At 45.4% G+C, this 14227-nt stretch overlaps 1 protein-coding gene across 1 annotated transcript; it reads right to left on the bottom strand.

Moving 5' to 3' along the window:
- Window positions 1–7325: 7325 nt before the first annotated feature.
- Window positions 7326–7727, bottom strand: LOC145068192 (uncharacterized). The gene has a single exon (XM_079015168.1). It carries the CDS (start codon window positions 7725–7727, stop codon window positions 7326–7328), a length of 402 nt encoding a protein of 133 aa, XP_078871294.1.
- Window positions 7728–14227: the final 6500 nt, after the last annotated feature.

Below are 14227 nucleotides of genomic sequence, written 5' to 3'. Positions count from 1 at the left end.
TCTTGAATCACCAACTCACCCCCACTTAGGGTCCTGTCTCGCACCAATTGTTGCTCGCAGTCGATCACCGCCCCGTTAGGGCTCAACCAGTCTATGTCTATGATAACCTTGTTCCCCCTTAGAGGAATGGGAACCAAATCCACCAGATACCTCTCGTCGTACAGTCTCAAAACGCATTCTCTGAAAAACTTAGATGCCTGGACGGATCGGTCGACAGCAATCTCGACCTCTAAAGGACAATCCAACATGTCTGACGACTTAGGAAACCTCTTGCTTAGTGAAAGCGAGACAAATGATCAGGTAGCCCCCGAGTCAAACAACACTTGTATTGGGATGTCGTTCACATGGAACGATCGTAAACAAAACCATAAAACATAGCACATAAATATCATAATCGACATGTAATAATAGTTAGGGAGAAGAAAACATACCCGCCACCACATCCGGTGTGGCACGTGCCTCCTCGGCGGTCAACTGGAAGGCTCAGCTCCTCACCAATGGAGCCTCTATCTTGCCCTGTCATCCATCTGTGATCTGCAGGGTCGCTGGAGCTGGTGCCGCCACTGGCGCTTCTGATTTCAGTCTAGGGCAGTAGGCCTTTTTACGTCCCTTTTGATTGCAATGAAAGGAAATCAGGTCTGATGTCTGAAAGATGGGGGTAGGGGCAGTACGATCCCTGACAAAGTGCCCAGTCTTGCCACACTTGTAGCAGCTTGATTCCCCAGCCCTGCACACTCCATCGTGTGGCTTGCCGAACTTCCCGTAGCGGCTCCGACCCTGGTGGCCCTTCGACCTTGAGTCGAATCCTTTTGGTTTATTCCGAGAAACTTCAGTCACCTGCCTTGTCTCCGCCTTCCTCTTCCTGACATGCTCTATATCAATCTCGCTATCCCGAACTTTTAACATGGCGTGGTATCGGGTCTTCTTCATCTCTTCGTCACCTGCGTACTAAGGCACCATAAAGGCCTTCTCCCTAAACTTGACGGTAATCTCCTCCACTGACTTAGTATTCTGCCACATATCCAGAAACTCTCTGGCCAGTTGCTGAAGCTCCACAACCGACACAAACTCAGCCCTAAACCTGGTCACAAAGTCTGAGCAGGTCATAGCCTCAATGGATGGGGCTCCCAACGAGTCAATGGCTGCCTCCCACCAGTCTCTAGCTCGATTCCTCAAACATCATGTGGAATACTAGACCTTCAACCCCTCATAGCAGAAGCCCGTCAACTGCGTAGAATTGATGTCTACAATCCATCTCCTGGCGACAATGGGTTCCTTCACCCCATGAAAGTCTGGCGCACTACATCCCATGAAGTCCTTGCAGGAGAGTGTGTGTGTCCTTGACTGGCTAGATGCCATGTCCCTCAGGAATGCCCTGAGGCGATCCTCCATCAGCTCGATGATCCCTTCCTTGATCGACCCGAAAATCAATGGGGTCGCCTCAAAGATGCCTCTCGTAATCTCAAACACGACGAACTTGTGTAGTCCGTCATCAACCGGCTCGGTACCTGCACCCGATAATCTTTTTCAACTCGTTCAGCTCCCGATAATCTATACACATCCGATGCGGCCAGTACTTCTTCTTCAAAAATAGTATCGGTGCTCCCCAAGGTGAACTGTTTGGCATAATGAATCCCTTGTCTAACAGCTCCTTCAATTGTGTAGACAACTCCTGCATCTCGGGAGGAGCCAACCGATACGGTGCCTTGGCTATTGGAGCCGCACCAGGGACTAGGTTGATCCTACACTTCACATGTCTCTCTAGAGGTATCCCAGGAAATTCCTTTGGAAATACATCTGGATACTCTCGCAGCACTGGCACATCACTCACAGTCGTCTAACCCGTCTCCTGGGTATCCATAACGTAGGCGACATACCCTGCGCAACCCTGCTATAGGTAGCGTCTAGCCCTTGCTGCTGAGCACAAAGCTGGTCCATGTTGCAGCCTCTCGTCTTGAATCACCAACTCATCCCCACTTGGGGTCCTGTCACGCACCAACTATTGCTCGCAGTCGATCACCGCCCCGTTAGGAATGGGAACCAAATCCACAATATACCTCATCCCCACTTAGGGCCCAACCAGTCTATACCTATGATAACCTTGTTCCCCCTTAGAGGAATGGGAACCAAATCCACAATATACCTCTCATCGTACAGTCTCAAAACACATTCTCTGAAAACCTTAGATTCCTGGACGGATCGGTCGACAGCAATCTCGACCTCTAAAGGACAATCCAACATGTCTGACGACTTAGGAAACCTCTTGCTAAATGACGCCAACATGTGAGGTTAAAGTTGTTTAAATAGGGTGCTATTTATGGTTTCCTGAAACTCGTCCAACTCGTTGAGTCAGTCCTCCATAACTCCTCGAGTTGGTTTTTAAATTCCCACGTGGCAGATTATTCAAACACATCGATCCCCCCCCCCCCCCCCCCTTGAACTTGACGAGTTAGCCTCTTAAATGAAGATTATTTTTCCTTAATTAGCCTTCCAGATTTCGAGTGTTATATATATATATATATATATATATATATATATATATATATATATATATATATATATATATATATATATATATATAAGTTTTGAAAGGGTTTAGACACACATGTAAGATATCCAATGAAGGTGTATAAGCTTAAGAAGTCTAGTTGAAGACTTATGAAAGCATCGCATAGCAAAAATATGTATTTCAGTAAGAAAGTCAAAGGTGTTGATTTTTAGAGGTCTAATTGATTTCTGGGTACATGACAAAGCTAGTGGGAGCATACTTGTTATGCTAGTGTTGCGTGTTGACAATACTGTTTGTTGGGAACAAAGTTTTCACTTTGCAAATTGCAAATTTTGGAAATTGTTTTGCTATGATAGACTTGAGGGATAGGGCACTCATGCTTATTTTCGAATTTAAAAGTTTAGATTTCATAGTTTAATTGAAATTAGTCATGAACATATATGAATGATGCGATGTGGCTCTAAACCACCTTCGCTACTGGGAGATGATTGATGGAATAGAACCTGGGAGGTCACAAAGAAGGAAGAAACATCAGTCGCCTTCTGGAGGGAGGTCCCGGAAAGACGCTCTGACGGTCAAGTTACTGGGAGGAGTATGGAAGTATGAGGGTGAATGATCGGGAAAGAAGAGCTTACCTCTTAAGTCAGAGTGATTGGCCTTTTATACTGAGGATATTCCTCGATTCGTATGAGGGATAACGACTGCTATCACAATAGGATCCGCCGTCCTTATTGGAGGACCATGCTCCACGTTCGTGTCTAGTCCAATGATTGGTTTAGGCGATAATGCTCTGGCCATGCTCTTTTACGCCTGGAGCCGTTATCTTTGGACTGTAGCTGAGGACAACCCCTGGCCAGGAAGGACTTCACACGCGGTCACCTCTTATGGGTCTCGGGTGATCAGGGTGACCGAGTCGCCAGCCCAGGCTTTGTTAGGAACTCCTCGTCGGGGGTTCTCCTGTCTTTGGCCTGCTCTAAGGCATGCGTCATCAACTCCCCCAGTCCAGTAGTCATAGCGTATGCTAGCTAGCTATGACGTTTTGGACATAACTGCTGGCGTACGTGTCACACTTTTACTCGGTCATCGTTTCATTTTCGGCGATGTGACGCTTTGACGGGTGTGTGGCGGTTACGTCAGCCATGTCAGGGGGTTTTTTGTAAGTCCCACCTTTTTCCTTTTATTTCTTGTAGGCGGTTTTTTCAATTTCTATCTTCCTCCTTCATCTCTTTTCCCCTTTTCTTAATCTGTGTTTCCAGCATGACTTCCTTTTTGAGTTTGATCCCTAGTTCTACTAAGTTCGCCACACTCCAAGAGGCTTATGGCCTCACTCCGACTGATGGGGTAGAGTTTTTAGCTTCTGGATCTCTGATTACCTCGCCTCCGCCGGGAAAGGTCGGTGTTTACATGAAATCCTTCAATGCCGGCCTTCACCTTCCGCTGACTAATTTCCAATAGGAGATGCTCCGGCGTAATGGGTGTAGCGTCCAAATGTTGATCCCTGGTGCCGTTCATAAGATGGTAGCTTTCGAGATGATATGTCGGGCCAACGGTATCATCCCTGACTATTTTGTTTTTAAGTTCTTCTTCTGGTTTGCTGGCACCAATGGAAAGTACACCTTTTCTGCCCATCAAGGAGGTCATAATCTTGTCATTGACAGTAAGACACCAAAGAACTGGCAGGACAAGTGGCTATGGGTCAACCGAGAACTACTTGGTTGTAAGTAACCCCGAGCAAAGACACTATCCGATACTATGCCCAAGCTGTTTCCCCACAACCAAACAACCGCCGATCTCTTACGCACTCTCTAAGTAGATATTGATGTGATGTCGGATGTGATACTTGCTGGTGTTGGAATGAGCCCCAGTTGGCGTGCTCGAGAGGCATATGTTTGTCTTCTATACTGTCTCTAACGGTAAGTTTTTTTTACATCTTTCTTTTACCTCGTCTCTCCTTCCCCCCCCCCCCCCCTTTTATGATGATGGCGAGGAGGTCATACTTGCTTTTATTCTGTTATATTTTTCCATTATGTTCGATATTTGTTTGATAGGTTTCGAGTGTTCTATTTCCATGGACTCCGTCCTAAGGAAACGATACCAAGGGAAGTTGGAGCATCGCATGGTTCCTTTATACGAGACTCTGTCCCCACCCCTTCATTTGAGCGCTTCTACCCCAGCTTCCCCACATCCGATAGGGAGCTCCACTACGTCGGGGAGCCAACCGGGTTCTAACGTTGCCGCAACCCCAGCCATAATGTCTCGCTCGCCTGTCAGATCAGCCAGTGATGGTATGGTGGATAGTAAGGACGGGATCATTGCCAGGGTCCGTCGAGTTGTAAAGAAACAGAAGGCCGCTCAGGAATGAGTGGGCCGATACCCAAGGGAAATTTTGGGCCTGTTGGCCGGCGTGTGTTGCAACGGCGTGGACTTATGTGCTTGCTATCTTCTGCATCGTCGCATTCAGGGGATGTGTTGGTGATACCTGATGATGACGTTCAATAGTCTGAGGGTATTGAGGGGGCGTCTCATCAGCCCATTATTCCTATTCCAATCTCTTTGATCCTGGTTTTAGCCCTCGTTTTTCGAGGGATAGCGTTGAACGGTTGCTTCATGAGTCTGCTACAATAGAGATTCCTCATGGTGCACCTGCTTTTGTTCCGGGATGGAGTTTGCGATCCGATTCTCACTTGTCTTTTCGTTCTTTCGCTTTGAATTTTACTCGTCATGCTATTCCTCCCGCCACTGTGGAGCGTATAGATTCTATGAATAACGATGTTTTGGCTTATAACCTTGCCTACGCCATTGCCCAAGCCATGTCCTACTTGGCCGACGGGTCTCGCCGTGTGTAGCGGTTCAGTTAGTTAGAACATGCACATTCTATTCTTGCAGCGAGCGAAGCTAGTTTGAGGAGTAAGGTGGCGGAACTTGGTGCCACCGTCCATCGGTTGGAGCAGCAAAACAAGTCATTTGTGTCGGAAAAGTTGGTGCCGTAGGATGTTCGAAGTGTTTTGGAGGCCCATGTGGAATCTTTGACCCAAGCGAATGAGGGTTTAATGATACAAAATGAGAGTTTGAAATGCTACCTTGTCGACCGTGAATGAGAATTGGAAACGACAAGAGCTGATCGTAACTGGCTTATCCAGGTTGGCCTTGTGCGTGTGATGGATAAGCTCATTGAACATCCTGAATTTACCGGTGGTATTAGCCGTATCCGTCACGCTGCATTCGTCAGTGGAGAAGAGTCAGGTTGGGCTAATCTAAAGGCATAAGTTCACATTGGGACTTATGACCCCTCTGCTAGTGACTCGTGTTCGAGCCATTCTTTGGCCTTGGATGATGCTCTCTTGGCATTTGCGACCATGGACTTTGCAGGCCTGCTTGGGTTGGGCCAACTGGATGCGGATAGAGTGAAAGTGTTGTGTACTTTTGATGAGGGCGATGATGTTGTGGAGGGTTTGGGAGTGGGTCTTGCTGGTGAAGGTAATGGAGCCGGTGCATTTGGCGGTAATGGTGGTGGATCGGGTGATGGTGGAGTTGGGGCAGGTGCAACTGTAACTGGTGTGTCTGGGCTGGTGTAGTGGATGCCGAAGTTGGCGTAGGTGACACCGATGGATGTGCCTGTAATTGTTTAGAGCTGCCCTTTCGGGGTGTGAAAATCTTGGTGAAGCTTTTTTTTGTTTTATTTTGAACAATTTGTGGCCTCTAAGGCCCTTATCGCATTATGTTGATGGTTATTTTGGCATAGTTTGTGGCCACTAAGGCCCCTTATCACATTATGTTTGTATGAATCAACGATGGTTTTTTTTTGCCTACTATGTTTTTGTGCTTCTGGGTGCTACATTGTGTTGTTTATTGAGTATGTTTACTTACTTCGAGATTTGCCGTCTCGTTGTGGATTCACTAAGTATCCTCTATGTCATGTTTGTATATATATGTTAAACATACTCATAGCACAACATATTGAGGCTAGTGCATTTTTGTTTTATTTATGTAGTTCTGATACATGCTAATTTTGCACTACAATTCCCTGTCGGACTACTCTGAGCGTCTGTCTGTTGGTCTAGGTGATCAATCCGGCCTAGGGATGTTTCATCGTCCTCCCTTCTGCATAGGGGGTTGTAATTCTGCTCGACAGTGGTGTCTCGTCGTCCTCCTTCTATATAGGGGCTTGTGGTTCTGTTCAAAAGTGGAACTTTCTCAAGTTCCTTGCGTTTGACGTCCTTGGTATTTGCCTTCGTTCCGGTGTTTCCAGGGAGTACGACCCGTTGCGGTGTGCCTCTATCACCATGTATGGTCCTTCCCATGTCTAGCCCAGTTTCCCAAGAGGTTGTGCGTTTTTGACCTCATTCTTTTGTAGGACATAATCCCCGACCTACGAAGCCTTGTCTTTGACTCGCTGGTTGTAGTATCTTTCTACTACCTTTTTGTAGGCGGCCTGACGCATACTCGAGCCTTCTCGTCGTTCTTCCAAGAGGTCCAAATTTTCCCTTAGATTTTCATTGTTTTCTTGCTCCTGACAATACTCCGCTCGTATTGACCCTATCATTATTTCTGCAGGCAGCATCGCCTCGGCTCCATAAGCGAAGCTGAACGGTGTCTCCTTTGTTCTAGTCCGTGGTGTGGTTCGATATGACCAAACAACTTCTAGTAGTTCGTCTACCTAGTTGCCTTTTGCTTTGCCTAATCGCTTTTTTAATCCCTTGTACTAACGTCCTATTAGACACCTCTGTTTGTCCGTTGGCTTGAGGATGCGCACGGACGTGAACATTTACTCTATTCCTTTTTCGATGCACCAATTCCTGAAAGGGTTCTCAGCGAACTATAACCCATTATCGTTGATCAAAATTTTGGGCGTCCCAAATCTCGTTATGATATTTTTCCACATGAATTTAATTATCTGCTTTCCGGTGATACATACTAACGGTTCGGCTTCTATCCATTTCGCGAAATAGTCCACCGCCATGACTAAGAACTTCACTTTCCCTGGTGCTTCTGAGAAAGGGCCGACGACATCGATCCCCCACTGATAAAAGGGCCACGGGCTGGCTATACTCGTTAATTTAGATGGGGGTACTGTTAGCGCTGTCGAAGAGCTCTGGCATTCCACGCACGCACGGGTTAGTTCAACGGCGTCCTCATGTATGTCTGGCCAGTAGAGCTCCATACGTAGCATTTTGCCTGTGAGCGCCCGCACTCCCTCATGGGCTCCAGCTGACCCCATGTGTGCTTCCTTTAATACCTCCTTCCCTAACTCACCGTCTATGCATTTAAGCCATGGAGCCGTATGGCCTTTCCTATACAACGCTCCCCCCTGGATTGCATACTAGGAGCTCGTATCCTTGTTTTCCATGCCTCTTCGTGATCGTCGGGGAGTATGCAATGTTACAGGTAATCCATGATAGACATCATCTAGTTGGGTCGTGTTGTAGATAGGGAGTCAACTTGGCGCTCGTCGATGCTCCTCTCTTTTAATACCTCCACCAAAACTTCCTTAGAGAGGTGCCCAAAACATGTTGATGCTAGCTTGCTAAGGGCATCTGCTCGCCTATTGATTCCCCTCGAGATCTGCTTTATTGTGAAACTCTTCAGTGAGCTTGTGATTCGTTGTACCGCCTTGACATATATTTCCATCTGTTTATCTTTTGATTCGAATTCTCCCGTGACTTGGTTGGCTGCTAGACGTGAATCAGCCAGAGCTATAACCCTTTTCGCCCCCATTTTTACTGCCAATCCGAGACCATCCAACAAGGCTTCATATTCGACTTCTTTGTTGGAGGTGAGGAAGTAGAACCGTAAGGTGTCTGTAATTTCTTCACCCGTAGGACTGGTTAGGATTAGACCTACACCCGAGCCTTCTTTGCTGGAGGCTCCATCCGTGTAGAGAGTCCACTGTTGGTCGGATTTTTCCTCCAGACACCCTTGTCTGGTTGTGCCAATTATTTCTTTCTACAAATCCCCTAGGATGTCAAGTAGGAAATCTGCTAATGCTTGTCACTTGATGCTTATCCTGAGGCGATAGCTGATGTCATGCTCCCCCAGCTCTATGGCCCATTTTGCTAGTCGTCCAAATGTTTCGGGCTTCAGGAGCACTTGCTTGATCGGGCAGCTAGTTAACACTTCTATCTGATGGACCTGGAAATATCGGCGGAGCCTCTGTGCTGTGTAGATTAAGGCGAGCTCCAGCTTTTCGATGATTGGATAGTTGATTTCGGGCCCCTGTAGGGCCCGACTCACAAAGTAGATCGAGAGTTGTTGCTCTTGTCTCTCAACTACTAGCACTAACGAAATGGCATCTTTTGATGCGGAAAGGTAGACCTACAGCGTTTCCCCTGGTATTGGGCTGGCCAAGGTAGGGAGTGTGTGTATCGCCTTTTTTATTTTGTCTAGTGCGGGCTCGGCTTCTGATGCACATTGGAAACTATTCTTTTCTATGCACCCTTTGAGTGTATGGAATAGGGGCATGGCTTTCTCGGATGACTTGGAGATGAGTCGGTTGAGCCCCGTTAGTTTTCCATTCAACCCTTGAGCGTCTCTTAGCGTGTTTGGGAAAGGCGTCTCCTCGAGCTCGCTTATATTGGCTAGGCTTGGTTGGATCCCCTCCTTTGTCACATAATACCCCAAGAATTGTCCTTCTTCTACCACTAAGGCAGGGTTCAATTTCATCTTAGTTTTTTCCAGGATATGCAACGTCTCCTCCACGTCACGTAGTAGCCTCTGCTCGTCTAGGCTTTTAATGACCATGTCGTCAACGAAGACTTCGATGTTCCTGCCAATTAGGTTGGCAAACAGGGAATCGACCGGTCGTTGGTAGGTTGCCCCGACGTTCTTTAATCCAAACGACATTTTTGTGTAGCAGAAGGCGATGTGATCAGTGTAGAAGGTTGTCTTCTCTTCGTCATTTTTGCTCATTAGGATTTGATTGTACCCCTTGTATACGTCCAGGAAGCATTTCCACTGGAAACCTTGCAGGGACTATACTTTCTGGTCTATCTCTGGTAATGTATAGCAATCCTTGGGACATGCTTTGTTGAGATCTAAGTAATCAATACATATGTGCCAACTAGCGTCGTGTTTCTTTACCATCACCGTCTTAGCGATCCATGTGGGAAAAATCGAGTCCCTAAGGATTTTGGCGCTGGTCAATCTGACCACTTCTGTATTGTTTGCCTTGTTGCGGTCTCCTCCTTGTACTCGCTTCTTCTGCTTTATTTCCTTAGCTCTTAGTTTTATCATTAGCTTGTGTTTGATGATTCCTTGGTCAACCCCCACCATGTCTGTAGGAGTCCAGGCGAACACATGTTTATACTTCTACAACAGCTGAACCAAAGCTTTCCTCGTTTTTGCAGGGAGAGTCTTTCCTGCATTCACTTGTTGGTTTGGGTATTCCCTGTTAATTACCTTTCCCCCATTTGACGAGTCTGGCCTCGGTCTCTTGGCTCCAGCTGAGATGTCTCTTGGTTGCATGATCTCTTAACATTTGAGCTCCCTTGGGGGAGTGGCTAGGATTGTCCCTGGTCCTTGGCTTGTATTGAATTTCACTATTCCATGGATTTTTGATGAGATTGCTCCGAACTTTAGTAGGTTCGTCCGTCCCAATATGACATTGTGTTCTGACGGATGTCGTACGACCACAAAATCCACCAAGGCGGTCTGTTGCTTGGTTTTGTCTTGGCTGGTTAATGTAAACGGTAAGTGAATCGTACCTAAGGGCCACAAGATGTGTCCTATGAAACTTGTGAGTTAGCCTACGGCTGGCCTCAGGCCTTCCTTCCACGCGTTCGATAGCAGCCGGAAACAATGCTCATAGATGATGTCTGCAGAACTTCCCATATCGACGTATACTCGATGAACGATGACATCTCAAATGGATCCTTGGATGACAAGGGGGTTGTTCCCGCTCCAGCTGGTTGGGCTTGGGTGGTTTATGGAGAACGTCAACCCCTGCATTGCTTTTGTGATGCTTCGTGTGTTCGCCACGCATTATGCTCTCTCCCTTTTGTAGTAGATCGTAAGGATCTACCCTTCCAGCAGCATCTTTGGGCTTTTCTGCATCAAATTTGGCTCGTCGGCTCTTGGCAATTTCTATCATGTTTCCCTTTAGTTGCTTTTCCTCAATTTCCCTTTTTAGAACTGAATATTGTGTCATGTGTCCTACTCTTGTGGTATTCACAATACCGCTTCTTGGTGCCTTTTGCCGCCAGTTTCTCATCGACTGTGTAGACTTCTGATCGTCTTCCCCGCCTCTCATCTTTAATGAAAGGTCTGAAACGCCCCTGCAACCATCTATCTCTCCCCATGAACTTGCCTCCCCCCCCCCCCGAGGATCGTGATGGGTAGTAGGGTGGTGGCTTCATTTTCCAGCGAAGATGTCATGGCGATGAGATATGCCTGCTTCGAGGTTTCGCCTTCTTCTTGGCGTAGGAATCGTTCCACTCGCTCCTTTAGTTCTGCCCTTGTTTGGGGTTTCTTTCCCATGAGTTTCTGGGACAACAACCCTAGTAACAATCCCCATGTGAATGCTCCCGCGATCAACCCCTCATTGTGCCCTGGGACATCTAGTGTTGCTTTGCACCCAATGATCGAGTGGAAATCACCCTTGTACTTCCGGAGTTGCATGAAGTTGATTAGAAAAAGGTACTTTAGTTGGCTAAAGTTGTTGATGTTTCTTGGGCGCAATTTCTTAAACTGTGTCCCTGCATGCCGTCTAAGGTAGTGGGGAAGTATGTGCACCAGAACCGTTCGTCTAGCTTGGGGGAAGTCATGGTCCTTCGTATGTATCAATGTGGCTATCTGCCATTGTATGTTTTAAGGTGGGGCAGCTTGGCGGTGTTAGTGATTATGTATTCCAGGAGTTCTTTGACGAACGACGATGTGACACTTCATGATAAGCAGTCTTGGTTTGGGGTCTGCTGAGTAAAGTGATACCCTAGCTGTTGCATTTCCAAAAATGGTTGTACCAACATGTTGTTATAGGCTGTGAGGTTTGGCGTTAGTAAGCCGTAGAAGTTTGACAGCTGAAATGGAGTAGGGAAAGTGTGGGACATGGGTATTTGATGTTGGGTCATGGGTATTTGTTGTTGGGCCATAGGTATTTGATGTTGGACCATGGGTGTTTGTTGTTGGGCCATGGGTATTTGTTGTTCATCCATGGGTATTTGCTGTTGGGCTGTGGGTATTTGCTGGTAAAGCGCGAGTGGTGATGCTGACACAGTGATTGCCATCAATGACGGGTGGTTCTGCGCTCGTGGTGTAACGCTTGGGCCGATTATAGTGTTGTTATTATGTAAGTTGTTCACGAAAGACATTATAAGTGGTGTTTGGGGGTTGCTAGAACCGATGGTGTTAGGGAAGAATGGCGACAAAGGGGGTACAAAGTATTGGTTAGGCACACCGCTATTTGGGAATGGTGGGGGTGTGAGACATCCCCAATTTCACGGCTCGAAAAGACCGATTTATTTAAGCTTGATTTTAAGAATCATAGTATATTTTAAAGAAATGTGTTGCAGAATTTGTTCTCAAAAACATGATAAATATATTATTAAATCATTTTCGAGGAAATGTATTTTATTCATTTTAAGGCATTGGGATGTCATCGTCAATACAGAAACATAAGTATAAGCAGAACTTACATTCATTTACATTAGTGATTTTACATTTCCTTTGATCTCTCATTCTAACGTAGCTTCATATCGACACCTGTGATAAAAACAACTTGAGTGGTTCAGGTTGGGAAACCTTGTGAGTGCATAGGGTTTTCAACCCACAATAATAAAGTTATTGTGTTTTTCATCAAACAATTACCCCAATTACCCATCCCCATTATCTTCTTTATTTCTTAAGGATTTATCCTAAGAATCATCTATCACTCATTCCTAAGGATTCATCCTAAGGAACAGGCACGAAGTACATCGTTGCCAGGGTTTATACAACATGCACTAAATTCATAGTTGTCAGGGTTCATTTAACATGTGCTAAGTCCATAGCTCTCATTTATCGACAGTATCATTCACGGGAATCCACCTGCAATACATGTCAATGGGTTTTTAGAGTACATCTGATGAACATATAGTTCACAACAACAGCAGGTTGCGAGCCTGCTAGTGTTCCACAGACCGTCTAGAATAGTCCATGGTTGTCATCCATACTCTGCTGAATGACGGGGAGCAACGTTTGGGTAAGGGCTTCTCTCATATTTCACCCCTCATCCTCATCTCATGATCTATATCACCGATCATCTCATTTATCCAACTCATGTTTCCTCACATACCAATTATTTCATCTACCCATGTTTTACCCAACATTTTTGTAGATATAAAATACGTATACAATTTAAATCATTTAAAACCTGTATAAATCATCATTCAACATCCATCTCAAACAAACAAACAATATATATTCACATAGCACGTATTTTATGTAAAATACTTCATACCTATGTGTAAGATGAAAGTGACTATACACTCATCTGATAAGACGGTGATTAGACAACACTTCGTTTCTTAAAACAATCTTTTTCGACGAAACCGAGAGGTTTGTTCAAAAACCGGGTTTCACGCGAGCAGAGTTTCGACTCAAAAAATTTATTTTATCGGGGACTTCGGGGCTTCGGGACTTGCTTCGGGTGTTAGGGATATTCCCTAGGCTTCGGGTGGTTTAGAGTGGCTAGAGAAGGAGTAGAGAGTGAAAAAGTATGAGAATTCGTACATAAATTCGGCTGACTTCGGTTCCTATTTATAGGGGACTGAAGCTCCTCATTACGCCGGACGTAATTATTGGTACACGGGGTGTAATGCCTCGAGAAGTTCTTCGCTGGGCGTAACATCGATACGCTGGGTATACGAGTGGATAACTTCAGACGTGTTCATCCACGTGTCAAGCATGCGAAGGGTGTGTCGTGGCGTCTTCTCGACCGAGCAAAATGCGAGTACGCTGGGTGTAGCGGCTATGTGCCTTATGTTCGGTTTCCGGACTTCGGACGTGTCAAGGCTACTAACACATAGCGAAGCTAGTCCGAGTACGTTGGGCGTACTCCATCGAGAAACTATTTTTCATACTTTAAAATTTTATAACTTTCGTATAGGAGCTCCGTTTTTTATGTTCTTTATATCCACGCGTAGGTAAAAACTCACAAGAAACTCGTCATGTTGTATTTTTATTAAAGCCATTTTTGAAGAACTCAAATAATTCGGGAGGTGAGTGTTCATAATGTTCATCCACATTGACCTTGATATACCGAAAGACTCCCCTCCTAAAAATTAAAAGTTTTCAAATTAACAACACATTTAAAAGGTTGCATCTGTCACACAACTGAAGACACGGTGTTTCCATGACTACCATTGAAGACATTGGTGCGAAAAACACTCATGTCTTTTACAGACTAGAGACACAAATCTTTGTTCCATCTTCTTTAGGTGAAAACAAAAAGCTTCAAATTTTATCTCGAATTTGAGGTCCATAGACCCAATATGGAAGTAGGTCGAACCCCAAAATTTACTATCACACCTTCAAAATATTTCGATTTTACTTAAATAATCTTTTTTGGCAACCTCTTTTGTTGAGAGTCCCTTCTTTTTAACCTTTTTTTATTGCTAAAAAAATCTTAAATTTTCAAAGCGTTTTTAATGTTTTCGTTTTTTTAGTTTTTTTTTTTTTTTATGTATGATGGACCTTGATATTTTCGTTATGAATTAGCTATTAGTTACAATATAGAGTTTGAAATCA

This window comes from Lactuca serriola, chromosome 8 (assembly GCF_051521515.1).
Source record: "Lactuca serriola cultivar US96UC23 chromosome 8, Lser_US96UC23_V15, whole genome shotgun sequence".
Lineage (NCBI taxonomy): Eukaryota > Viridiplantae > Streptophyta > Magnoliopsida > Asterales > Asteraceae > Lactuca > Lactuca serriola.
The sequence above is the reverse complement of the archived record's forward strand: the minus strand, read 5'-3'. Positions and strand labels throughout refer to the sequence as shown.